The 27,586-nt window shown below is 21.7% G+C and overlaps 1 protein-coding gene across 1 annotated transcript in view; it reads left to right on the forward strand.

Moving 5' to 3' along the window:
- Positions 1-27,586, forward strand: part of LOC117167421 (cholinesterase) — a 68,969-nt gene that overhangs the window by 5,021 nt on the left and 36,362 nt on the right. Inside the window, exons 2-5 of the mRNA XM_033352325.1 lie at positions 9,952-10,241; positions 17,750-17,879; positions 21,654-21,807; positions 21,887-22,064. Of these exons, the coding sequence (XP_033208216.1) occupies positions 9,952-10,241; positions 17,750-17,879; positions 21,654-21,807; positions 21,887-22,064 (752 nt within the window). The remainder of the gene's footprint in view (positions 1-9,951; positions 10,242-17,749; positions 17,880-21,653; positions 21,808-21,886; positions 22,065-27,586) is intronic.

Raw genomic sequence — 27,586 nt, forward strand, 5'->3', positions numbered from 1 at the left:
CCCTGCTTTCTGTCACTTATTTTCCAACAAAAAAAATGTCTAAAAATATCGCGATTTTCACAAAAAAGAAGACTAACACATCCTTCCGGGTGATTGATAATAAATACAAAGCCTATCAATTACAGTTTGCTGTTTGAATCGATTTAATATCTGTATTAGAACTAAAGATCACAACAGTTTTCCTCATACTCATGAATTTTTTCAAATTTTTTCCATCGCCCCTTGTATAAGAAATAATGCTCTAAACTTGACTGTTCTTAAATGTACCCAAAAATCCTTACTTTTTTTTTACATTTTTCAGTCTGCTAAGCGCCAATCAATATTATCGAATATTTCGAATTTTTCACGAACATTTTTTCTAAATTTAACATATTTCACAAAGGTTTGAATAATTTCACAAAGATTTTAATGACTTCCCAAAAATGTCACAAAAATTTGATCTGGATTTAAATATTTTACAATTTTTTCAATTATTTTATTAGGGGTTTTCAATACTAAATATTTCCCAAAGATTTCACAAATATAAAATATTTTGAATATTTCATAAATTCTTTATCTAGATTAAAAATATTTTCACAAATATTTGAACGATTTTTCAAAGATTTGAACTATTTCAATTAATTCACAAAGATTTGAATGATTTCACAAATATTTCATCTAAATTAAAAATATTTCCCAAGATTTTAATAATTTAAATTATTTCACAAAGATTTCACAAATATCAAATATTTCGAAAATTTCACAAATAATTTATCTAGATTAAAAATATTTTCACAAACACTTATATGATTTCCAAATATTTCACAAAGATTTGAATTGATTCAATTATTTCACCAAAATTTTAATACCAAAGATTTGAATGATTTCACAAAGGTTTTAATAATTTCATAAGTATCAAATATTTCAATAATTCCACAAAGATAATAATTATTTCACAAAGATTTCAATAATTTCAAAAAACTCAAATATTTCGAATATTTCACAAAGATTTTAATAATTTCAATTAATTCACTCAAGGTTTGAATGATTTTAACTATTTCACAAATATTTCAATAATTTCACAAATATCAAATAGTTCACAAATATTTTATCTAGATTTAAAAAGATTTTACAAAGATTTGAATGATTTCAATTATTTCACAAAGATAATAATAATTTCACGAAGATTTCAATACTATATATTTGTAAAAAATTTCACAAAGGTTTGAATAATTTCACAAAGTTTTTAATGAACACAAATATTTCAATGATTTTTCAAAGATTTGAACTATTTCAATTAATTCACAAAGATTTGAATGATTTCACAAAGATTTCAATAATTTCACAAATCTCAAATATTTCAATTATTTCACAATGATTTCAATTATTTCAAAAACATTGAATATTTCACAAATATTTTCTCTAGATTAAAAATAATTTCCAAGATTTTAATGATTTTAATTATTTCACAAAGATTGCAATACTAAATATTTCACAAAGATTTGAATGATTTCAATGATTTCACAAAAATTTTATCTAAAATTAAAAAATTTTATAAAGATTTTAATGATTTCACAAATATTTTATCTTGATTTAAATATTTGAAAAATATTTGAATGATTTCAATTATTTCAATAAGATTTCAATACTAAATATTTCCCAAAGATTTCACAAATATCAAATATTTCGAATATTTCACAAATCGTTTATCTAGATTAAAAATATTTTTACAAATATTTATATGATTTCCAATAATTTCACAAAGATTTGAATGATTTTCATTATTTCACAAATATTTCAATAATTTCACAAAGATTTCAAGAATTTCACAAATATATAATATTTCACAAATATTTGAATTATTTCACAAAGATAATAATAATTTCACAAAGATTGTATCTACATTTAAAAAGTTTTACAAAGATTTAATGATTTCACAAATATTTGGTTTGGATTTAAATATTTCACAAATATCAAATATTTCACAAAGATTTGATCTGGATTTATATATTTTACGAATATTTCACAAATATTTTATCTAGATTTATAATATTTCACAAAGATTTGAATTGATTCAATTATTTAACACAAATTTCAATACTAAACAATTGACCAAGATTTGAATGATTTCAATTAATTCAAAAAAGATTTGAACGATTTTACAAATATTTCAATAATTTCACTAATATCAAATATTTCAATTATTTCACAAAGACTACAATAATTGCAAAAATTTCGAATATTTCACAAATATTTTATCTAGATATAAAATATTTCCCAAGGTTTTAATGATTTAAAATATTTCACAAAGATTTGAATAATTTCAATTAATTTAGAAAGATTCCACAAATATCAAATATTTCGAATATTTCACAAATATTTCATCTAGATTAAAAATATTTCACAGAGATTTCAATTATTTCACAAAGATTTCAATACTAAATATTTCGCAAAGATTTCACAAAGATTTAAATAATTCCACAACGATTTCAATTATTTCAATTATTTAACAAATATCGAATATTTCACAAATGTTTTATCTAGATTAAAAATATATCACAAAATATTGGAATGATTGCCGAAATATTTCACAATTATTTGAATGATTTCAATTATTTCAAAAAGGTTTCATTGATTTCACAAATATTATCAAATATTACACGAATATTTTATCTAGATTAAACATATTTCACAACGATTTGAATGATTTTGCAAAGATTTTAACCATTTCAATTATTTCACAAAGATTTCAATACTAAATTTTTCGCAAAGATTTCAGAAAGATTTGAAGGATTTCGCAAAAATTTCAATAATTTCACAAAGATTTCAATAATTTCACAAACATTATCAAATATTTCGAATATTTCCCAAATATTTTATCTAGATTTAAAATATTGTTCACAAAGATGTCAATTATTTCACAACGATTTGAATGAGTCACAAAGATTTCAATAATTTCACAAATATTATCAAATATTTCACGAATATGCTTTCTAGATTAAAAATATTTCACTAAGATTTGAATGATTTCACAAAGATTTTAATGATTTCAATTATTTCACAAAGATTTCAGAAAGATTTCAATGATTTCAATTAATTCACAAAGATTCGAATGATTTCACAAATATTTTAATAATTTCGCAAATATTTCAATACAAAATATTTCGCAAAGATTTCACAAAGATCAAATATTTCGAATATTTCACAAATATTTGAATGATTGCAATAATTTCACAAATATCAAATATTTCACACATATTTCATCTAGATTTAAATTATTTCACAAATATTTGAATTATTTCACAAAAATGTCAACGCTAAATATTTTCCAAAGATCACAAAGGTTTAAATGATTTCAATTAATTCACAAAGATTTCAATAATTTCAAATATTTTGAATATTTCACAAATATTTTAATGATTTTCCAAAGATTTCACGAAGATTTGAATGATTTCCAAAATATTTCACAAAGATTTTGATATTTTCCAAATTATTATCAAATATATTTCGAATATTTCAAATCTTTTTTCTATGTTTAAAATATCTTACGAAGATTTGAATAATTTCCTAAAGATTTTCAAGCTTTCAGAAAAACTGCACAAATATTTCCCAAAGATTTCAATATTTTGACAAATAATACCAAATACTTTTAATATTTCGCAGATTTCAAAAGGATTTCAAAAAGACCTCAATTATTTCACAAAGATTTGAAATGTTTCACAAGGATCTCGAATAGATTTGACAGTCATTACAAATACTTAAATGATTTTCTCAAGTTTTTTATAATTTGACAAATATTATTAAATACTTCAAACAACAAAAAATTCAAAGATTTAAAAAATATTGCAATGATTTCCTAAAGGTTTGAATTATTTCAAAGATTTCGGATAAATTAAAAAGATTTCACAAAGAATTCGATTATTTCGCAAAGATTTCAGGTATTAAACCAGGATATCCATGCGACCTTGAAAACCAGGAAATCTCCTTGAATTTTTCACGAGAAGTTGGAGTTTAATTTTTTTTTTGCTTTTAAAACAATTATTTTATTGAAATTCGAAGAATAATCTAAATCTTTTAGTCTATTCTAAAACATCTCGTTTAGAAGAAATCTTGCTGCTGAAAAGTTTTTTATTCATCAAGCTATAATTTATCTCTTGTTTATTACAGAAGAAGCAAAGAGATTTCAGGGCACTTTTTGCAGACTATTACTTATTTTATAGTTTGCAATTAACATACTTTAATATTGGGATTTATTCTATAAGTTCCTTATTTCTTCTCCGATAATATAGAATTTTAAAGTATACATTTTACAAAATATAAAAATTGTTTGTTGAAAATGTCGATGTTAATTCAGTTTCAGAATAAGAATGAGCCACTCACAAAATATTTCAAGGAATTTTGAACATTTCACAAAGATTTCACGGTTTTAAAAGACTTAAAAAAGACGGTGTACACTAGATTTAAGAAATTTCGCCGAAAATTTATAAAGATCTCGAACATTTAACAAAGATTTTAAAAAGGGATTTATAATATTTCAAAAAATTTGAAAAATTTTAAACGATTTCAAAATTTTTTGGAAGGTTTTTAAAAAACTTCAAATATTTCAAAGATTGCCTAGAAATCTAATTAATGTTTCAAAAAACTACAAGAATCAAATTACTCCAAACTTCAGAGAATTTTAACGATTTCAATTTTTTGTAATTTCATAAGATTTTAAATACTCCAGTGATTTCAAACAAACACAAAAGATTTAAGAAATTTTTCAAACAATTTCACAAAATTTTCAAAGATATTGAAGATTAAAAGGATTTTAATGATATTAAAAAATTGTATGATTTCACAAAGATTTTACAGAAATTTCAAAATTGCACAGATATTTTTAATTCGTCAAAAGCAACTTTTTCACACACTCAAAGAGATTAAAAAAATAAAATTATAAAATAAAACTTAAAGTACCGAAATACAAATTTCAAACTTTTTAAGAATTTTAAAGGTTTTGAAATAATTAAAAAGTTTTTTCTTACCATTCCAGAGCAGATTTAAATTACTTTTTTTTTTAAATTGATTTGAAGAAAATATTTCAATTTCGCAAGATTGCAAAATTTTAGAAAAATTCTAATAAGTTTCCGAAATATTTACTTAAAAGTTTTGAAAGGATTAAAACTTAACTTTATTGAAAACAAAATAAAGATTTTTGAAGATTTCGAACAAAAAATTTAGAAGCTTTTTAAACATTTTGACAAATTTCAAGAGAATAACAAAAATTTCTGAAGATTCCTCGGAAAATTTGTAATAATTAAAAAGATTTCAAAGCATTCCATACAATTTTCAAAATTAAAAAAAAATCTGGAAGATAAAAGCAATTTTTTAAAGTTTGCATACATTTTTCACAATTTTAGGAAAAAATTCGAATATTTTTAAAACATTCATTTCAAAGTTTTTGAAAAATTTCGAAAATAATTTTTAACATATTGAAAAACATAAAAAAACGTACATTTTTGAAGATTTTAAATAAAATTTTGAACTTTTTGAAAGGTTTTCAAGGTAATAACAAAAATTCTTAAAATTTCTGGGAATATTAGAAGTGATTCTTTAATTTTTTAAATTAATTTTAATAGGATTTTTAAAAACATTATTAAACGAAAAAGATTGACAAAAATTGTCGAAAACGAATCCGAAAGATTTTTCAAAAATTTATGAATGATTAGAGTCAGTTACAAAGCTATTAAATAATTTTAGAAATTTTGTAGGGATTAAAAATATTTAAAAATATTTCCGATGATTTATAATATTATAATCTTAAATTTTTTCCAAACATCAAAAAAAGTCAAATATTTTTCAGGATTTCCATCAAAAAAAATTAGCAATATATAATTTCTATTTTTGACAATTTTATTACTATTTTTTCGAATCGACTTTGAAAATATAATATGATGGGTCTCGCTTCTAGATCAAGACACTTTTTTTGCGGGGCTGTTTATTTCACAGATTCATAATATTTTATGCTATAAAGAAAAAGATTCAACTTTCAAGTAACTACACATTGTTTATTATTTTATTTATTATTATTAAATTCGTATATTTTGTCTGTTTTTTGTCGAAAACAAATTTTTAAGTGTGTGGTTGAAATGAACTTATTTTGTTAAAAATTCGTTTCTCTGCTTTGAAAATTAAACAATTTGATAGAAAATTCAATTCTTCGGTCGAAAATTCAATTTTTTGTTAAAAATTCGACTGCTTTGTAACAAAATTTAATTTTTTTAAATTGAAAATTATTGTTTTTCAATTAAAATTTCACTATTTCATTTTTGTTTAGAAAATTATCTTTGTTAGACTACAAATACAGTTATTCGGATAAAAATGCATTTTTTTGTAGAACATTAATTTTCTTGGTTATAAATTGAACTGTTTGGTTAAAGATTTAAGGATGTTGTTGAAAATTAGTCTTTTTGAGTAGAAAATCAGTTTTCTGTGTGTAAAAACGCATCTGTTTATTTAAGATTTAATACGTTTTGGTTGAGGATTAAAACTGCTTTGCTGAAAATTCTTTTTTTTTTGTTATATTCAATTCTTTTATTTAAAATCATTTTTTTTTATATTAAATATCATATTGTTTATTGATCATTAATAATTTCGGGTTGAATTTCAACTATTCAGGCGAAAATTCATATTTTCCGGTTGAAAATTCGACTTTTTTGTTCAAAATTCGCTTTTAAAAATTGAAAATGATTTTTCAAAATGAAAATTTAACTATTTATTTCATTTTTGGTTAAGTGATCTTTGTTAGACTAAAAACTCAAATATTTAGTTAAAAATGAATCTTTTTTGGTAGAAAATAATTCATCTTCTTGGTGGACAATTCAACTATTTGGTTCAAAATTTATACATTTTGTTGAAAATTCGTCTTTTTTGGTAAAAAATTATCTTTTTCGGCAAAACTTGCAAATTTTTCTATTGGAAATTAATCCATATATATATCATATATTATATTGTTTCTTAAAAGTGAAATTTTTTGTTAAAAAATTCATTGATTTTTTTGGGTTAAAGATTCATAATTTTAGTAGAAAACTCACCTGTTTGATTGACAATTAAATTACTTTGTTGAAAACTTATGCATTTTGTTGAAAATCCGCCTTTTTGTAGAAAATTCATTTATTTGGTTAAAAGTATCATTTTTGGCCTAAAAACTAATTTTATTAACTTAAAATTCAACTATTTTATAAAAAAAAATAATTTTTTTTGGGTAGAATACTCATATTCTTGAGTTAAAAATTCAACTGTTTTGCATAGAAAATTGGTCTTTTTGCCTTGAAAAATCAACAGTTTGCTAAAAATGTTAAATTTTAAACTTAGATTTCACGCTCTTGGACAGAGAAAATAAACAATTAAAATATTTTTCTTTGCGCACTCTTGATTTCTTCTCTTCAAAACTTTTATATTGAATTTATTATCAGTTTAAAAGAACAACAAAGTCTTGAAAGAATGAAGAAAGTTCAAATGGAATGTGAAAATTTTCCCAAACCAATTTGAACATATTTTCCGAGATATTTTCATTTAATGGAAAACAAGACTGTTGCATTCCATGAATGAGCATTCTTTATAGTTATTAATTCACGATATAAACATTCCTGGTATATGATTGATTTAAATTGCTGTTCTGCTTTTGTGGAATGTGATAATTACTTAATTATTGTCGCGCTTAAGCGACAATGTATCGCAGGAGCGTTCTCTGATAAAAAATAATTTTAATAAGTCTAAAATTTAAAAATACTGCTATAATTTAGCCAAAAATTACACCTACAAAAAAGCGAGAAGGAAAGGAAATTTACTATAATAATTCACGTCGATTTTCATACTAGTTTTATTTTAATTTATTAGTTTTAATGATCGGCGAAAAAGATTTTTCGTTAGTTTTTGTTTTAAATTTTGGCATATGACATACAAATTTACAAAGTTTCTTACTGTCAAATTTTTTAATTTGATGAAATTTAAAAAATTAGATATAGGATTTTCAAAATGCTCAAAAATAACAAAAATTACTTTTGCGATATAAATTGGAACTCTGTTGAATTTAAAATTGCAGCTTAAATATTTTTAATTAAGAAATTTAATAGAAGTTTTTTAATTCAACAATTCCAAATTTAGTGCCACATTATAATTTTCAATGCTATAAATTAAATGAATCAGTAATTTTATAAATGTCTAAAATTATATCATTTTAAGTAAGAAATATTAAAAGTTGAACAATTAATTTTTTTAATTGAACATTTAAAAGTAGATGTCAAGTTATATTAATTTTAAGTCTTTTCAGATTAATAATTGTTCAATTATTATTTATACATAAAAATTTTACAATTTTACTCATAAAATAAAATTTGTTAATGTAGCAATTAAAATTGTAATATTAGAAATTTATAAGCACTCTGAAATTTTAACGCTGCAAAATTATTTAAAACATTTCCATATATGATTTATTTATAAATATTTAAATAATGATAATAACATAAATTGTTTATCTGTCAATATAGATTACGAATTTTCTGCAGCATCAATTTTTTAAATCAAAATTTCCAAAGAAGTGATTTTATTTAATTAGAACATCTATTTCTGAATGTTTTGAAATATTATTGATCAAAGAGATTTTCGAAATTTATTGAAAGGTTAAAAGTAATTGTAAACTTGAAAATATTACAGAAAATTCATAAAATACAGATTGATGATAAAATTTCCAGAAAAGTTAAAGATTTTAGGATTTTTTTTAATTCTGAAGAACTTTCAAGAGCTTTAAAAAGTTTCAAAGGATTTCAAAAGATTTGAAAGGATTTGAAATATTTTAGGGTATTTAAAAATATTTCAAGAAATTTTTAATAGAATTCAATCATTCAAAACACTTCAAAAGCTTAGAAGTTCTAAAAAGATTCAAGAAGAGAAAAATTCAAATATTTTTAATACATTGAAGAGAAATTTCAAGGTATTCCAAGGATTTAAAAAGTTTAATGTATTTTTTAAAATTCCAAGGAAATTTTCAGAGCTTTTAAAATATGTTAAGAAGTTTTAAGAGATTAAAAATATTTTAATCTATTTTTTAAAATTCCAAGGAATTTTCAAATGCTTTTAAATTTTTTAGAGTATTTTGAGAGTTTTCCGACAAATTTAAATATTAAGGATATTTTAAAAGATTTCAAGGGACTTTCAATAGAATTTTTTTAAGGCAATTTTTTTTCTTACTTTTAAAAAGTTTTAGAAAAATTGGAATCATTTTAATATATATTTTGAAGGTTTAGAAGTTCTAAAAAAAATAAATAATTTGTTTAGTAAAATCAAGTGAACTTTAGAAGATTTGTAAAGATTTCGAACGATTCAATTAAAATTCACAGTCAGAGTTTCAGAGATTGAGAATTTGTCGGTTTCATAAATACTTATATTTCATACTTAACTATAACAATTTTGCGTAGCAATAGTTTTAAATAATTTTAAACAACTTTTAGAACAAATCGAGTCAGTTTCAAAGATATTTAGGAAATTAAGAGGTTTTTAGAAAAATTACAATGTTTTAAAACTTGGAAAGATTTCTGGAAATTTATCATATATTTTTTAATTTCTGACAAATGTCTTAAAGTTCTAAATATATTTTAAATTGACTCCAATTTTCTGGATATTTCGTAAAATCCTGTAAAATAAAAAATAAAATTTTTAATTTTATCTAGAGAATTACGAAAATTATATTTATATAACTTTACAAAGAAACTGATAATACTTATTTTCTTCCTCTCAGATCTCAGAATCTAATTTGAGCTGGAATTTACTATTTCAAAGAATTTTAACAATTACAAATTTAAAACAAATTTATCTTCTCGAACTAATATTAAAAAATAATGTTACACTTGAAAAGAATAAACTATACTAAAACGCAAAATCTTTGCTAGTAAATAAATAAAGATGAAGATGAAGAATTATCCAATTGTCTTTTAGGACACAACTCAGAGGTTCCCATTACCGGGAGTTTTGGCAGGCTGGCGAGATGACCTGCAGGGAAAAGAAAGAACAGACTCAAAAAATTTAGAACGGGACGTTTTTGTGACAACAAATTACGGACAAGTTCAGGGATTCAAAGTTTACTTGTACGACGATCCTGAATCGAGACACAGGCCCTGGAGTTTACCTGTAGAAAGGGTTACTCGAGATGTAAATGTTTTTCTTGGTCTTCCGTACGCCTTGCCTCCTGTGAAAGAAGGACGATTCAAACCACCCAGATCACATCGGTTTGTATATAAATTCAATTTTTTTTCACGGAATTTATGTAAGAAGCACTTTAAATAACTCTTAATATTTTAAGATTTCAAGGAATTTTTAATAGATTTCAGTAATTTGAAGGTATTTCAAATCATTTTAAAGATTTTAGGGTATTTAACAAAATTTCAAGGAATTTTTTAGAGCCTTGGATAGTTTCAAGGGATTTGAAATAATTTAGGGTATTTTAAACAAATTCAAAAAGATTTTTGCAACTCTTTTAATCATTTGAAGGTATTTTAAAGATTTTAGTGTATTTTTAAAAATTCCAAGGAATGTTTAGAGTTTTTAAAAGTTTTAAGGGATTTGAAATAATTTAGGGTATTTTAAAAAATTCAAAATATTTTTGCAAAGATTCTAACAATTTTAAGGTATTTTAAATAATTTTAAAGATTTTAGGGCGTTTTTGAAGATTTTAACAGATTTTAGGGTATTTTAAAAAATTTAAAGATTTGTTTTAGAGTTTTGAAAAGTTTGAAGGGATTTCAAATATTTTAGGATATCTTCAACATTTCCAAGGAATTTTAAAATAATTTCAATCATTTAAAGGCATTTCAAATAATTTTAAAGATTTTAGGGTATTTTTGAAAATTGCAAGGAATTTTTTAGAGCTTTGAAATGTTTCAAGACATTTGAAATAATTTAGGGTATTTTAAAAAATTCAAAAGATTTTTGCACAGACTTGAATCATTTTAAGGTATTTCAAATAATTTAAAAGGTTTTAAGAAATTTTAAAAAATGACAAGGAATTTTTGAGATCTTTGAAGTTTCACGGGGCTTGAAATATTTGAATGTATTTTATTTGAAACATTATTCTATTTTTGTTATTTATTTTAAACATTATTCTATTTTTGTTATTTATTTTAAACATTTCGAATTATTTTTTCAAATATTTCAATCATTGGAAGGAATTTAATATAATTTCAAAGATTTTAGGGTATTTAAAAAAATTTTAAGGAATTTTTGATAGCCTTGAAAAGTGTCAAGGGATTTGAAATAATTTAGGGTATTTTAAAAAATTAAAAAGATGTTTTCAAAGCTTTTAATAATTAGAAGGTATTTTTAATACTTTTAAAGATTGTAGTGTGTTTTTGAAGATTTTAAAAAGCTTTTAGGGTATTTTTAAAAATTTCAAGGAATTTTGTAGAGCTTTGAAAATTTTCAAGATATTTGAAATAATTTAGGGTATTTTAAAACATTTAAAAGATTTTTGCAAATATTTCAATCATTTCAAGGTATTTCAAATAAAATTAAAGATTTTAGGGTACTTTTAAAGATTTTAGGGTATTTAAAAAATTTTTAAGGAATTTTCGAGAGCCTTGAAAAGTTTCAAGGGATTTGAAATAATTTAAGGTATTTTAAAAAATGCAAAAGATTTTTGCAACGCTTTTAATCATTTGACGGTATTTTAAATAATTTTTTAGGTTTTAGGGTATTTTTGAAGATTTTAAAATATTTTAGGGTATTTTTAAAAATTGCAAGGAATTTTTTAGAGTTTTGAAAAGTTTGAAGGGATTTAAAATATTTTAGGATATCTTAAACATTTCCAATTATTTTTTTAAATATCTCAATCATTTGAAGGTATTTCAAATAAACGTAAGGATTTTACGGGTTTTAAAAAAATTGCAAGGAATTTTTGAGATCTTTGAAGTTTCAAGGGATTTGTAATATTTTTAGTGTTTTTTATTTTAAACATTATTCTATTTATTTATTTTAAACATTTCCAATTCTTTTTCCAACGATTTCAATCATTTTAAGGTATTTAAAATAATTTTTAAGATTTTAGGGTATTTACATTTTTTAGGGTATTTAATTTTTTTAGGGTATTTAAACAAATTTCAAGGAATTTTTGAGAGCCTTGAAAAGTTTCAAGGGATTTGAAATAATTTAAGGCATTTTAATAAATGAAAAAGATTTTTGCAAAGCTTTTAATCATTTAAAGGTATTTTGAAAATTTTAGGGTATTTTTAAAAATGATAAAAAAATTTTTTTTAGAGCTTTGAAAAGTTTCAAGGGATTTGAAATAATTTAGGGTATTTTAAAAAATGCAAAAGATTTTTGCAACGCTTTTAATCATTTGGTGGTATTTTAAATAATTTTTAAGGTTTTAGGGTATTTTTGAAGATTTAAAAATATTTTAGGTTATTTTTTAAAATTCCAAGGAATTTTTTAAAGTTTTGAAAAGTTTGAAGGGATTTAAAATATTTTAGGATAACTTAAACATTTCCAATTATTTTTTTAAAGATCTCAATCATTTGAAGTTATTTCAAACAAATTTATGGATTTTACGGTTTTTAAAAAACCGTAAAATCCATAGATTTGAAATATTTTTGGGTATTTTTAAAAATTCCAAGGAATTTTTGAGATCTTTGAAGTTTATTTTTAGTTCATTTTATTTTAAACATTATTCTATTTATTTATTTTAAACATTTCCAATTATTTTTTCAATGATTTCAATCATTTGAATGTATTTAAAATAAGTTTTAAGATTTTAGGGTATTTTTAAAAATTGCAAGGAATTTTGTAGAGCTTTGAAAAGTTTCAAGGGATTTAAAATAATTTAGGGTATTTGAAACAAATTTAAAAGATTTTTGCAAATATTTTAATCATTTTAAGTTCTTTCAAATAATTTAAAAGATATTAGGAAATTAAAAATATTCCAAGATATTTTTGAGATCTTTGATGTTTCACGGGATTTGAAATATTTGAGTGTATTTTATTTGAAATATTATTCTATTTTTTAAAAATTTGATTTTTTAAACATTTCCAATTATTTTATCAAATATTTCAATCATTTAAAGGCATTTCAAAGAATTAAAAATATTTGAGTGTATTTTATTTTAAACATTGTTCTGTTTATTTATTTTCAATTAATTTAATTTATTTTAAACATTTCCAATAATTTTTAAAAGATATCAATCATTTGAAGGGATTTTAAATAATTGTTAATATTTTAGGGTATTTCAAATTTCAAGGGTATTTCAAAAGATTTTAGGGTATTTAAAAAAATCTCAAGGAATTTTTCAGAGCCTTGGAAAGTTTTAAGTGGTTTGAAATAATTCAGGGCATTTTAAAGAAATGCAAAAGATTTTTGTAAAGCTTTTTATCATTTGAAGGCGTTTTAAAGATTTTACGGTATTTTTGACGATTTTAGGGTATTTTTAAAAATTCCAAGGAATTGTTTAGAGCTTTGAAAAGTTTCAAGGGATTTGAAATAATTTCGTATATTTTAATAAATTCAAAAGATTTTAATCATTTTAAGGTATTTCAAATAATGTCAAAGATTTTAGGGAATTTAAAAAAAGTTCCAAGAAATTTTTTAGATCTTTGAAGTTTCACGGGATTTGAAATATTTGAGTGTATTTTATTTGAAACATTATTCTATTTATTATTTTTAATTTATTTAATTTGTTTTATTTATTTTTAACTTTTTAAGTAATTTGAAAGATGTTAGGGTATTTTCAAAATTCCACAGAATTTTGAAAAGCTTTAAAAAGTTTCACAGAATTTGAAGATTTAAAACGATTTGAAATATTTTAGGTTATTTTAAAAGGTTTCAAGTAATTTTTAATATATTACAACAATTTGAATGGATTCCAAAGAATTTGAAAGAATTTATTGTATTTTTAAGAAATCCAAACCATTTTTAAGAGTTTTAAAAAATTTCAACGGATTTTAAATGATTTCGAAGGATTTAAAATATGTTAGGGTACCTGAAAAAATTCCAAGAAGTATTTAAAAGATTTCCATCATTTAAAGAGATCTTAAATGATTTAAAAGATTTTAGTGTATTTTTAAAGAATCTAATTAATTTTTCATAATTTGAAGGGATTTCAAGAAATTTGAAATATTTCAGGGATTAAATTAATTAAATGGAATTAAAAAAAAAAGTTTTCCACAATTTGAAGGGATCTGAAAAGATTATAAAGATCTTAGGATATTTTTAAAAAATCTAAAAAATTATCATGAGTTTAAAAAAGTTTCAGCGTACTTCAAAAAATTTCAAACGCTTAAAAATATTTTTAGGTATTTTAAAAGATACTAAGGAATTTTTTTATAGATTTAAATAATTTGAAGGATTTCCAAACGATTTGAAATATTTTTGAGTGTTTAAAAAGATTGCAAGGGATTTTCAGGAGCTTTAAAAATTGTAAGAGGATTCAGAAAGATTTCAAAAGATTTGAAATGCTTAAGGGTATTTAAAAAAATCCGATGAGCTTTGAAAAGATTTTAAAGATTTTAGGTTATTTTTAAAACTTTAAATGAGTTTGAAATATATTTCAGTAATTTGAAGGGATTTCAAAGAATTGTAAACATTTTAAATTGCCAAGTAATTTTCAAGAGCTTTAAACAATTTTTAAAGGATTTAAAAAGCTGTAGAATATTTTAGGATTTTTTTCCAAACATTTTTTGAAAGATTTCAAACAATTTGAAGTATTCTAGGGCATTTCAAAAGATTCTAAAGAATTTTTTTATATATTTCTGTAATTTAAAGGCATTTCCAAGAGCTTTAAAAAATTTATAGGATTTCAAAATATTTGAAACGATTTGAAATATTTTAGAGCATTTTGAAAGATTCTATTGTATTTTTTAAATATATTTTTATAATTTAGAGGTATTGCAAAGAATTTAAAAGTTCTTTTCAAAAAGATTTCCATCATTTAAAGGGATTTCAGAAGATCTTAAAGAATTTAGGGTATATTAAAAAATTTCAAGAAATTTTCAAGAGCTTCAAATAGTCTCAGGCGTTTTCGAAAGATTTCAAACAATTTGAAGTATTTTAGGGCAGTTTAAAAGATTTCAAAGAATTTTTTTAAAGAATTTACATAATTTAAAGGCATTTTCAAGAGCTTTAAAAAGCTTTAGAGGATTTCAAAAGATTTTGAAAGACTATATTGCATTTTTCAAATAGATTTCCATAATTTAAAGGGATTTCAGAAGATTTTAAAGAATTTAGGGTATATTAAAAAATTTCCAGAAGTTTTCAATAGCTTCAAAAACTTTCAGGTATTTTCGAAAGATTTCAAACAATTTGAAGTATTTTATTGCATTTTTCAAATAGATTTTCATAATTTAAAGGTGTTGCAAAGGTTTTAAAAGTTATTTTCGAAAAGATTTCCATCATTTAAAGGGATTTCAAAAAAATTTAAAGAATTTAGGGTATATCAAAAAATTTCCAAGGGCTTTAAAAAGTTTACAGACGTTTTCGAAAGATTCCAAAAAATTAAAAATGTTTTAGGTATTTTAAAAGATTTGAAAGCATTTTTTTGATGAATTTCAATCATTTAAAGGCATTTTCAAGATCTTTAAAAAATTTTTAGAGGATTTGAAAATATTTGAAACGATTTGAAATATTTTAGAGCATTTAAAAAAGATTTTATTGCATTTTTCAAATAGATTTTCATAATTTGAAGGTATTCAAAAGAATTTAAAAGTTCTTTTCAAAAATATTTCCATCATTTAAAGGGATTTCAGAAGAATTTAAAGAATTTAGGGTATATAAAAAAATGTCAACAAATTTCCAAGAGCTTCAAAAAGTTTACAGACGTTTTCGAAAGATTCCAAAAAATTTGAAATGTTTTAGGCATTTTAAAAGATTTGAAAGCATTTTTTGATGAATTTCAATAATTTAAAGGCATTTTCAAGAGCTTTAAAAAAATTTTAGAGGATTTCGAAATATTTTAAACGTTTTGAAATATTTTAGAGCATTTTGAAAGATTCTATTGCATTTTTCAAATAGATTTTTATAATTCAAAGATTTCCATAATTTGAAGGGATTTCAGAAGATTTAAAAGAATTTAGGGTATATTAAAAAATTTCCAGGATTTTTCAAGAGCTTCAAAAACTTTTAGGCGTTTTTGAAAAATTTCAAATGATTTGAAGTATTTTAGGGCATTTTAAAACACACCAAAAAATTTGTTTTGATGAATTTCAATAATTTAAAGGCATTTTCAAGAGTTTTAAAAAGTTTTAGAGGATTTTTAAATATTTGAAAAGGTTTGAAATATTTTAGAGCATTTTAAAAATATTCTATTTCATTTTTCAAATAGATTTTCATAATCTGAAGGTATTCCAAAGAATTTAAAAGTTCCTTTCAAAAATATTTCCATCATTTAAAGGGATTTCAGAAGAATTTAAAGAATTTAGGGAATATAAAAAAATGTCAATAAATTTCCAAGAGCTTCAAAAAGTTTACAGACGTTTTCGAAAGATTCCAAAAAATATGAAATGTTTTAGGTATTTTAAAAGATTTGAAAGCATTTTTTTGATGAATTTCAATAATTTAAAGGCATTTTCAAGAGCATTTTCAAGAGTTTTAAAAATATTTGAAAAGGTTTGAAATATTTTAGAGCATTTTAAAAATATTCTATTTCATTTTTCAAATAGATTTTCATAATTTGAAGGTATTCAAAAGAATTCAAAAGTTCTTTTCAAAAATATTTCCATTATTTAAAGGGATTTCAGAAGAATTTAAAGAATTTACGGTATATAAAAAAATGTCAACAAATTTCCAAGAGCTTCAAATAGTTTACAGACGTTTTCGAAAGATTCCAAAAAATTTGAAATGTTTTAGGCATTTTAAAAGATTTGAAAGCATTTTTTGATGAATTTCAATAATTTAAAGGCATTTTCAAGAGCTTTAAAAAAAATTTTAGAGGATTTTAAAATATTTTAAACGTTTTGAAATATTTTAGAGCATTTTGAAAGATTCTATTGCATTTTTCAAATAGATTTTCATAATTCAAAGATTTCCATAATTTGAAGGGATTTCAGAAGATTTTAAAGAATTCAGGGTATATTAAAAAATTTCCAGGAGTTTTCAAGAGCTTCAAAAACTTTTAGGCGTTTTCGAAAAATTTCAAATGATTTGAAGTATTTTAGGGCATTTTAAAACACTCCAAAGAAATTGTTTTGATGAATTTCAATAATTTAAAGACATTTTCAAGAGTTTTAAAAAGTTTTAGAGGATTTTAAAATATTTGAAAAGGTTTGAAATATTTTAGAGCATTTTAAAAATATTCTATTTCATTTTTCAAATAGATTTTCATAATTTAAAGGTATTCCAAAGAATTTAAAAGAATTTAAAGAATTTAGGGTATATTAAAAAATTTCAAGAAATTTCCAAGAGCTTCAAAAAGTTTACAGACGTTTTCGAAAGATTCCAAACAATTTGAACTGTTTTAGGGTATTTTAAAAGATTCCAAGGAATTTCCATAATGTAAAAGTACTCCCCAGGATCTTAAAGATTTTACGGTATTTTTTAAAATTCCAAGGAATTTTCAACAGCTTTAAAAAATCCGAGAAGATTTTTAAAGATTCCAAGCGTTACAAAATGAGAATTTTGTTCTTTAAATATTAATTGTCAGGTAAAATAAAAAACCAGTCAGGGAAAAGTCGGGGAATTTTGAAAATTAAGTTTTTCAGCCGCTCTACTTGGCTGTAAAATTTACAATTTCGAAAAATACTGTCAAATTTACAGAGGCTGGCAACTTTTACAAGCAGTCGATTGGGGACCAGCGTGTCCACAGCCAACTGCTTATACAGGAATTAAAAAAGGAATTCGTGATGTGGACGAAGACTGTTTATACCTCAACGTTTTCAGTCCCAATGTAAGTTTGATTTTATCAATATTTCTATCCGAAAATACAATTGTTTAATAAATCAGTTAAAATTTTGATTTAAAAAAATATTACTTTTTAATAAAATCGTTGAATAGATTTATTATAAAATAAAAATATCATTTTTTTCAAACAAAAATAATTAGCTTTCAATCAAAAAGGATCAATTTTTAACCAAAGAAGATGACTTTTAAACAAAACAGTTAAATTTGCAACCAAATAGTAGAATTTTTAACCAAGAGATGAATTTTTAGCCAAAAGGTGATATTTTTTTTAGCAAATAGTTGAATTTTCCACCCAAAAAGACGATTTTTAAAGTGAAAGACAATTTTCAATCCAAAAAGTATTAATATTCGAAAAAAAATATGACTTTTTAACAAAATAATTGAATTCAGATTAATTCTGAAAAAGAGATGTAATATTTTTTGTTTGTTTCGTTTTTGATAAAAAGAACTAATTTTCTATCGAAATAGATTTTTTGAACCGAGAGGTTAATTTTAAACAGAAAAAAGGTGTCTTTTTAAGAAACTAGTACAATTTTCAATAACGTAAATAAACTTTCAAACAATTTGTAGAATTTAGAACTAAACACCAAAAATATAATAGTAGACTTCTTAATAAAAATGATAAACTTTCAAATATAAAAGGTGAATTTTCAACAACTAAAAAAAAAAAAGATTTTTCTACCAAAAGATGAATTTTCAACAAAAAAATATGAATTTTCTAAAAAAGTATAAAGTTTTGGACCAAAAACGATGACTTTTTTTTTTAAATCGTTGAATTGTCACAAAAAATATGTTTTTTAAGTAAAAGAGATTGTTTATTAAACAAAAATACAATAATAGACTTCGCAAATAAATGGAATGAATTTTCAATAAAAAAAAAGTATTTTCAATCTAAAAAAATGAATTTTCTGCCAAACAATATAATTTTTCGTCCAAAAACGATTACTTTTTAATAAAAGACTTTAATTTTCAATAAAATAGTTAAATCTTTAGATAAATATTAGAATTTGTAATCAAAAAGTAGGATTTTGAACCAAAAATAATTATTTATTAAAAATTCCACTCCTTGGTTGTAAGTTGAACAAATTTTTTTAATTTCATTTTGTTTTTCGTTGAAGATTCATAATTTTAGTTGAAAGTTCGGTTTTTTTGGTTAAAAAATTAAATTAAAAATTTGTTTAGTTGTAAACCAGTTTATTAAAAATACAAATTCAAATATTTTGTTAAAAAATTCAAACTGATCAATTTTCAATAAAAAACAGTTAATACGAATATAAAAGACGAATTTTCTGCTAAAAAGAGAAATTTTCAACAAAAATGATTGAAGTATCTAAATTTCCAGTTAAAAACATTTATTTCCAACAACAACAAAAAACGAATTTTCAGAATAATAGTTTAATTTTCAACCAAAGAGATAAATTTTCAAAGAAAATTATGAATCTTCAACTAAAACAATTAATTTTTCACAAATTAATTTAAATGTTAACGATTCAGTTGAGTTTTTAACCAAAAAAAGTTTTATTTAAAATAAAAAATACTAGAATTTAACCGGAAAGATGAGTTTTTTAAAAGAATTATTAAATTTTAAATAAAATGATTAAATTTTAAAGTAAGGAATAACAATTTTACCAAAAAAAAAGATTAATTTTGTATTTTAAAAAATTCCATTTTCATCAAAAAATAGCAGAGTTAAATTTTCAGTAAAAAAATTAATTTTCAACAAAGCAGATTAATTTAAAAAAATTGACGAATTGTCATTAACAAAAAATGAATTTTCATCCAAGAAAGGTTTTTCAGTGAAGGAAGAAAAAAATGGCAACTAAATTGTAAAATTTTCAAAGCAAAAATACGAATTTTTAAGAAAATACATGTATTTTATAATCTTTGATCTTCTTTGAATTTTTTAAAATGTATTTTTATCTGTAGAAATTATCCCCAACAAAAATTTAAATTTTGAAATTTTGCAAACGTTAAACCCTAAATTTGTTTCGTTTTGTGAAAGAAACGGTCGTAAATTTTATTTATTATTTTTGCATTGCTTAGAGGTTTCGCTATTTGGTTGCAAATTTTCAACATTTTGTTGAAAATTCAACTATCAAGTTTTTCATGTAGAATTAATCTTTTTTTTGTTAAAAATAGAAGTGAGTAATCTGTTAAAAATTCCTTTTATTGGTAGAAAATTGAACTATTTGGTGAATATTTGTATTGTTCGATGGAAAATTATTATTTTTTTAACTGAAAAATTAAATATTCCATTTTTGGTTGAAAGTAAATATCTTTTTATTTAAAAAATTAATTATTTGGTTAAAAATTCATCTATTTTGTTGAAAATTATGTTTTTGTCAAATTTCATTGTTTTTAATTTAAAATAAATTTTTTTTGTTTTAATATTAACTATTAAATTTTTCGTTAGGAATTCCTCCAGTGTTATTGAAAATTCAACTATTTGGTTGATAATCGAATTAATCTCTTGAAAATTTATTTTTTATATTGAAGATTGATTACTTTATTTGAAAATTTATTATTTTTTAAAAATTAATGTATTAAAAAATATTTTTTTTTCAAATTCTTGGTTAAAAATACTTTTTTGGATAAGGATATAACTATTTTGTTTAAAATTTATCTTTTTTTAATTAATTCAACTGTTTTTAATTTTTAATTTTAAATTAAAAATTATAAAATAAATTTAAATATTTTTTGGTTTGAATATTAACTATTAAATTTTTCGTTAAAAATTCCTCTTTTTTGATTGAAAATTCAACTATTTGATTGAAAATTGAATTACTCTCTTAAAAATTCATTTTTTATGTTGAAGATTGATTACTTTATTTGGAAATTAATTTATTTTGTTAAAAATTCAAACTGCTTGGTTAAAAATAAATACTATTTTGGATGAGCATTTAGATATTTCGTTAAAAATTCATTTTTTTAAAGTTAATTTCGACTATTTTTAATTTAAACTATAAGTATTTTTCGGTTGTATTGTCAACTATAAAATTTTTCGTTAAGAATTCTTCTATTTTTAAAGAAAATTTAAACGATTAGGTTCAAAATTGAACTAATCTGTTAAAAATGCATTTTTTATTCTAAAGATTAATTATTATATTTTATAATTCAACTATTTTCTTGAAAATTCGTCTTTTTTGGCATTAAATTCAATTGTTTGGTAAAAAATAAATACTGTTTTGATGGAAAATTCAAACTATTTTGTTAAAAATTCATTTTTTTGTTGTTGACAATTAATTGTTTAGACCTAAAATTTAACTGTTCCATTTTTGTATGAAAATTGATCTTTTTTAAGTGAAAATTCAAACAGCCTCATTAAAAATTGCACTTTTTTTTTGTTAAATAGCCATATTTTTTTGTTAGAAATCTAACTGTTTTCTTATTTTTTGATAAAAATTTAACAATTTTTGCTAAAAAGTTAAATTATTATTATAAAAAATGTATCGTGTATAAAAGTTTTTGGTGGAAAATTTGTTTTCTTAATTGAAACTTCAACTGTCTTCTCAAAAACTTATCTTTTTAGCTTGAAGATTAAAGTATTTATGTCTCTTTTGGCAAAAAATTGATATATTTTTTTATTTATTAAAAATGTAACTATTTTCACTTTGGGCTATATTTTTTCAAGGAAAAGAAGAAATTTATCCGATAGCGTTTGCAAAACTAAAAAAATTAATAATAATAAATGAAATTCTTTTTTTTTTTCGGGAAAAAAAAAATCCCAAAATTGAACTATTCCATAAATTTTTATTTTCAGATTGGTTCTGGTGTTGCAAAAAAATACCCAGTTATGTTTTACATTCACGGAGGGGAATTTATTCACGGAGCCAGTAATTTGTTTCCAGCTCACATCTTGGCTGGTTTTTACGATGTTGTGGTCGTCTCAATAAATTATCGACTCGGAGCTCTTGGTAAAAAATTCCCCAATTTTATTCATTAATTTAAATATTAATGAATTTTTCCATAAAATTATTATTTCTTCGTTTCCAGGATTTCTCAGCACTGCTGATGAAAATAGTCCGGGAAATTATGGAATTTTGGATCAGGCAATGGCCCTGCGATGGGTTCATGAAAATATCGCCAATTTCAATGGCGATCCAAATGCAATCACACTTTTTGGACCTGGAGCTGGGGCAGCTAGTGCTGGTCTTCTTATGGTAGCTCCACGGTTAGTTTTTTTATTATATTTTTAATTTTTAAACCCAAAATTACCAATTATTTTCCACACAAAAATTACAAATCTATTCTTATTGTTTGTTTATGAAAAAAAATTATATTGACACTTTAAAAATGGAAATTTCAAAATATCTCTAGGGATTTTGAAGTTTTTCTCGAAATATTTCAAAGTATTTTAAGGAATTTTTAGGGTGAGTATACTGGGAAAAACCTGGAAATGTCAGGGAATTTTTTCGAGGGCATAATTATTATTTTTTTTCATTGCAATACTGAATTGAATAACAATGATTCTTCAATTTTAAAAGTAACTTTATATTATTGTATCGAAATATTTGGTTGGAAATTCCTTTTTTTGTTTGTTTGAAATCAATTTTTGAAACTGAAATTTAGTTATTCTGTTTTTGGTTGAAGACTGATCGGGTTTAGTTGAAAATTTAAATTCTTTTGGTTGAAATATCAACAAATACATTTGTTTCTTTCGAATTTATATTTTATTAATGAAGATTTTTGTTAAAAATTAATTTTTTTGCTTAAGATTCATAATCTTCTTGGAAAATTTATATTCTTGGTTAAAAAATGAGTTACTTTGTTGAAAATTCGTTTTTTCTTTCAGTAAAAATTAATTTTTTACTAAAAATAGAACTATTCAATATTTGGTTTAAAAAAATTTGTTTATCTTGAAAATGTGGGCTTTTTTGGTAGAAATTATTCCTTTGGGTTGAAAATTCAACTATTGTAATTGAAAATTACATCCTTTTAGTTGAAAATTCATCTATTCGATTAAATTATTAATGTTTGACTGAAAATTTAACTAGTGAATTGTTGGTTGACAATTTATGTTTTTAATTTAAAATTCATGTATTTTCTATGAGATTTTTTTTCGTTGGGAAAATTCATTTTCTTGCTTGAAAATTCATCTTTTTGTTAAGAAATCATTTGTTTTGTTTCAAAAATGTTTGGTTGAAACTTGATCTTTTTTAGGTTAAAATTAAACTATTTAGTTAAAAAATTTGTATTTTTATATTTAATAATGCATATTATTTTATGAAAAATCGTTTTTTTTTTCATAGAAAATTCATCTTTTTGGTTGAAAATTCAAGTTTTACGCTCGAATATTCATTATTCTAGTTAAAAATAAAACTACTTATTTGAAAATTAAATTTTTTGTTTAAAATTTATCGATTCCAAGTGAAGATTATTTATTTTAGTTAAAAATTTAACTTTTTATTTGAAAATTGGTATTTATTAGTTGAAAATTCATCTTTATTGTTAAAAATTAATTTTTCAAATCGTCTTTCTTCATAAAAAAATTAATATTCATGTTTGAAAATTAAAACATTCATATTTTTAGTAAATATTTAACAACTAGGTTTTAAAGTTAAACTACGTTTTAAAATATTACACAAATTTTTTTCTTTCTTTTATTAAAATTCAATTTCTTGGTTAAGAATTTTTGAATTTGATTGAAAATTCGTTTTTTTGTTGTAAATTATTCTTTTTGTTAAAAAATTCATATTATTTAGTTGCAAATTGAACATTTTGTTTGAGATTTTTTATCAAAAAATCGTCTTTACTATAGTAAATTAATTTTATTTTTAAAAATTAATATTTTTTATTTGAAAATTTAAGTTTTTCGTTGAAAATTCTTAAATTTTGTTAAAAATTCCTTTTTTTCTGCAGAAAATTAATCTTTTTGTTTTAAAATATATCAGTATAGTTGGAAATTCGTCCTTTGGACAGTCAATTAATTAATCTTTCCGTTTAAAAATTCATATTTTTTAGTTAAAAATTGAAACTTTTGGTTGAGAATTCTTTAATTTTATTGAAAATTACTTCATTTTCTGTAGTAAATTAATCTTTTTGTTTAAAAATTCTTCTTTTTTAGTTCAAAATTCCACTTTTTGGTTCAGGATTCTTGAATTTGGTTAAAAATTCGTCTTTTTTGGTAGTAAATTAATTTTTTTGTTTAAAAATTCTTCTTTTTTCGTTGCAAATTTAACTTCTTGGTTGAAAATTCTGGAATATATTGAAAATTTCTCATTTTTTTACTTAAAAAATCAACCTGCTTGGTTTAAAGACAAATTATATTTGTTTTAAAAATAAATCTGTTTTTTTTTTTAATAATTCTTTTAAATGGTAATTTAACTATTTCATTTTTGGTTGAAAACAAATCTTTTTTAGTCAAAAATTCAGCTATTTGTTTGAAAATTGATATTTTTCAGATTAAAATTCAACTATCTAATTGAGAATTAATTTTTTTTGAAAAATCGTCTTTTTGGTTTGAAACTTTAAGTGTTCCAGTTGAATATTCAGCACTTTAGTTAAAAATAAAACTTTTTATTTCAAAATTGAACTCTTTTCTCAAAAATTTATTATTTTAGTTTAAAATTCAACAGTTTGATTCAAAATTTAACTTTTTGGTTGAAAATTGTTATTTTTTATTCAAAAATTCAACTTTATTATTAATAATTAATTTTTTTGTAATTGTCTTTCTGCGTAGAAAATAATATTCCTGTTTGAAAATTAATCGTCTCGCTTAAAAATGCATTTTTTTTAGCTTGAAATATCAAGTATTGCAATTAAATATTGATAATTTCAGTAATTAATTTCTCTTTTTGGTTGAAACGTAAAACTGAAATTATATTCGTTTTAAAAATAATTTTTTTTTAATCATTCTTTTAACTGATAATTTAACTATTCTATTTTTGGTTGAAAACTGACATTTTTTAGTTCAAAATTCAACTATTTCATTGAGAATTAATTTTTTTTTTAAATTGTCTCTTTGGTTAGAACATTTTAATATTCCAGTTGAATATTCATAACTTTAATTTTTAAAAAAATACTTATTTCAAAATTAAACTCTTTTCTCAAAAATTTATCTTTTTGTTTAAAATTCATCAGTTTGATTAAAAATTCAACTTTTTGTTTGAAAATTTGTATTTTTCAGATTAAAATTCAACCATTTAATTGAGAATTAATGTATTTTTTGTTTTAATTGTCTTTTTGGTTTAAAAATTTAAGTATTCCAGTGAAATATTCTTTTCATTTTTTTAAAAATAAAACTCTTTCCTCAAAAATTCATATTTTAGTTGAAAATTCAACTTTATTGTTACAAATTAATTTTTTCAAATCCTCTTTCTCCGTAGAAAATTAATATTCCGGTTTGAAAATTAAAATTGAACTCTATTTAAAAAACTCATTTTTTTGTTTAAAATTCAGCTATTTGTTTGAAAATTGATATTTTTTAGGTTAAAATTCAACCATCTAATTGAGAATTAATTTTTTTTTAATCGTCTTTTTGGTTTGAAAATTTAAGTTTTCCAGTTGAATATCCAGCACTTTAGTTAAAAATAAAACTACTTTTTTCAAAATTAGACTCTTTTCTCAAAAATTCATCTTTTTATTTAAAATTCATCAGTTTGGTTAAAAATGTATCTTTTTGGTTGAAAATTGGTCTTATTTAGTGGAAAATTTAACTTTATTGTTAAAAATTAATTTAAAAAGAATTCATTTAATTAATTTTATCAATTAAATTTATTATATTTGCTTTGAAAATAAGTCTGTTTTTTATGAGTGTGGAAAAAACATTCTTTTAACTGATAATTTAATTATTCAATTTTTTTTAAACTGATATTTTTCAGTTTAAAATTCAACTGTTTCTTTGAAAATTGATTATTTTCAGTTGAAAATTCAACTATTGGTTTGAGATATCATATATTTTGTCGAAAAGTCGTCTTTTTTTATTAAAAATTAATTTTTATCGTTTAAAATGCAACTGTTTGGTTAAAAATTTATCTATCTTGTTGAAAATTCAATTATTTTACTTGAAAAGTTAGGATTTGAAAGTTGTTTAAATTGTATTTAACATAGAATGAGGAGAAATTATTCCTGGAAAAATCTGAGATAACTGGAAATAACCTGGCAAAGCTGATGTCATTTCAAATAAAAAACATTATTTTTACTGAAAAATGTTAAAATTGAAAAGAAAAAACATTAATTTTAACCATTTTTTTGCAATTGATTTTTTTCTGATCGTCCCTTCTTACAAATTTTTGAAAAATGATTGCATTTTAATAAAGGACGGCTTATTTTTCCGGAAAAATATTCTCTACAACTCTCCTGTTTCCAATTGAAAAAAACTAAATAATCTTAAAATATAATTATTTGTTTAAAAAATGTTTCCTTACAAAAAAAGTTATTCCAACGATTCCAGCCATAGAAAAATTTACCCTAAAAATTGGAAACAGTAAAGTCTTCTCTATTTGTTTATTAATAATTTCTTCACTCAAGTATGGAAAAACTGAAATTTTTTCACATAACAATTTTTTACGCTTTAATAACTGATCAGAAAAACTTTATATTGTCTTAAATGAATTTTTTGGGACTCATAGAACACAAATAATTTGTTTATTATTCCATTTATTTGTTATAAACAAATTTTATGAACAAATAAGCAAATAGTCTTATTATCGTTGAAAAACAATTTTTTTTATAAAAGTGCTTCATAATAATGTACGAACGATATTCATTTTTAAATATAATTTAAAAGTTTATAATAACCATTGTTATAAACAATTCTTTTTGCAAAATATTAAAATTTGATATTTTTCAAATTATAATTTTCTTCAATCGCCAAAACCTCCTCAGGTATTCCTTAAAATAATAAATATTTGGTAAAATGTAACAGTTTAAATTTTTATAAACAAATTAGATAAATAAATTCAAAATTTTGGCCCTTACATAGAAATTTTTTTTTTTATTACATTATTGATCGAATGACTACTAGTCACAAAAATATTAGAAAAGTTAATAATATGAAGCATTTTAGAAAAAAAAAATGTGTTTATAACAAATAAATGGAATAATAACAAATTATTTGTATTTCATGCGTCCTTAAACATTAATTTAAGATAGATTAGATAAGATCAGATAAGATTTTTTAAGATAAGATCGGTTATCGAAGCGTAAAAAATTTTTATGTAAAAAATTTCAGATTTTTTATACTCTGAGTGAAAAAATTATTAATAAAAAAACAGAGGAAACAAATTATTTATTGAAAAAATATTTCCTACTATTTTACATAATTATACGTTTTTTCAAGTTATATTGCAAGAAATTTGAATGGAAATAATATTATATTTCAAAGAATTTCTCTTAAGATTATAATTGTTTATATTATAATCAAATTTAATGAACAAATGCATTAATCAGGCATTTTTCGAGAGAAAAATTCGTTTTTTTTTCTATGTCAAGTCTTTTTAATTCGGAACTTTATGAAAATTTTAGAAAAATTCATAATTTTTTTATTCATCTTATGATTTTTTTAAAATAAATTTAATAAACAAATGCATTATTCCGACATTTGTTGGCAGAAAAATTCGTTTTTTTTTCAATGCCAGTCTTATTATGATAAAAAAAGAGATATTTCGGGTTTCACTCGTGTAAAAAACTACTACGAATTGTTTGCCGACGTTTCGTGAACATTGCAGTTCACATCTTCAGGGCTGACCTGAA

The sequence above is a fragment of the Belonocnema kinseyi genome, chromosome 2, assembly GCF_010883055.1.
Source record: "Belonocnema kinseyi isolate 2016_QV_RU_SX_M_011 chromosome 2, B_treatae_v1, whole genome shotgun sequence".
Classification (NCBI taxonomy): domain Eukaryota; kingdom Metazoa; phylum Arthropoda; class Insecta; order Hymenoptera; family Cynipidae; genus Belonocnema; species Belonocnema kinseyi.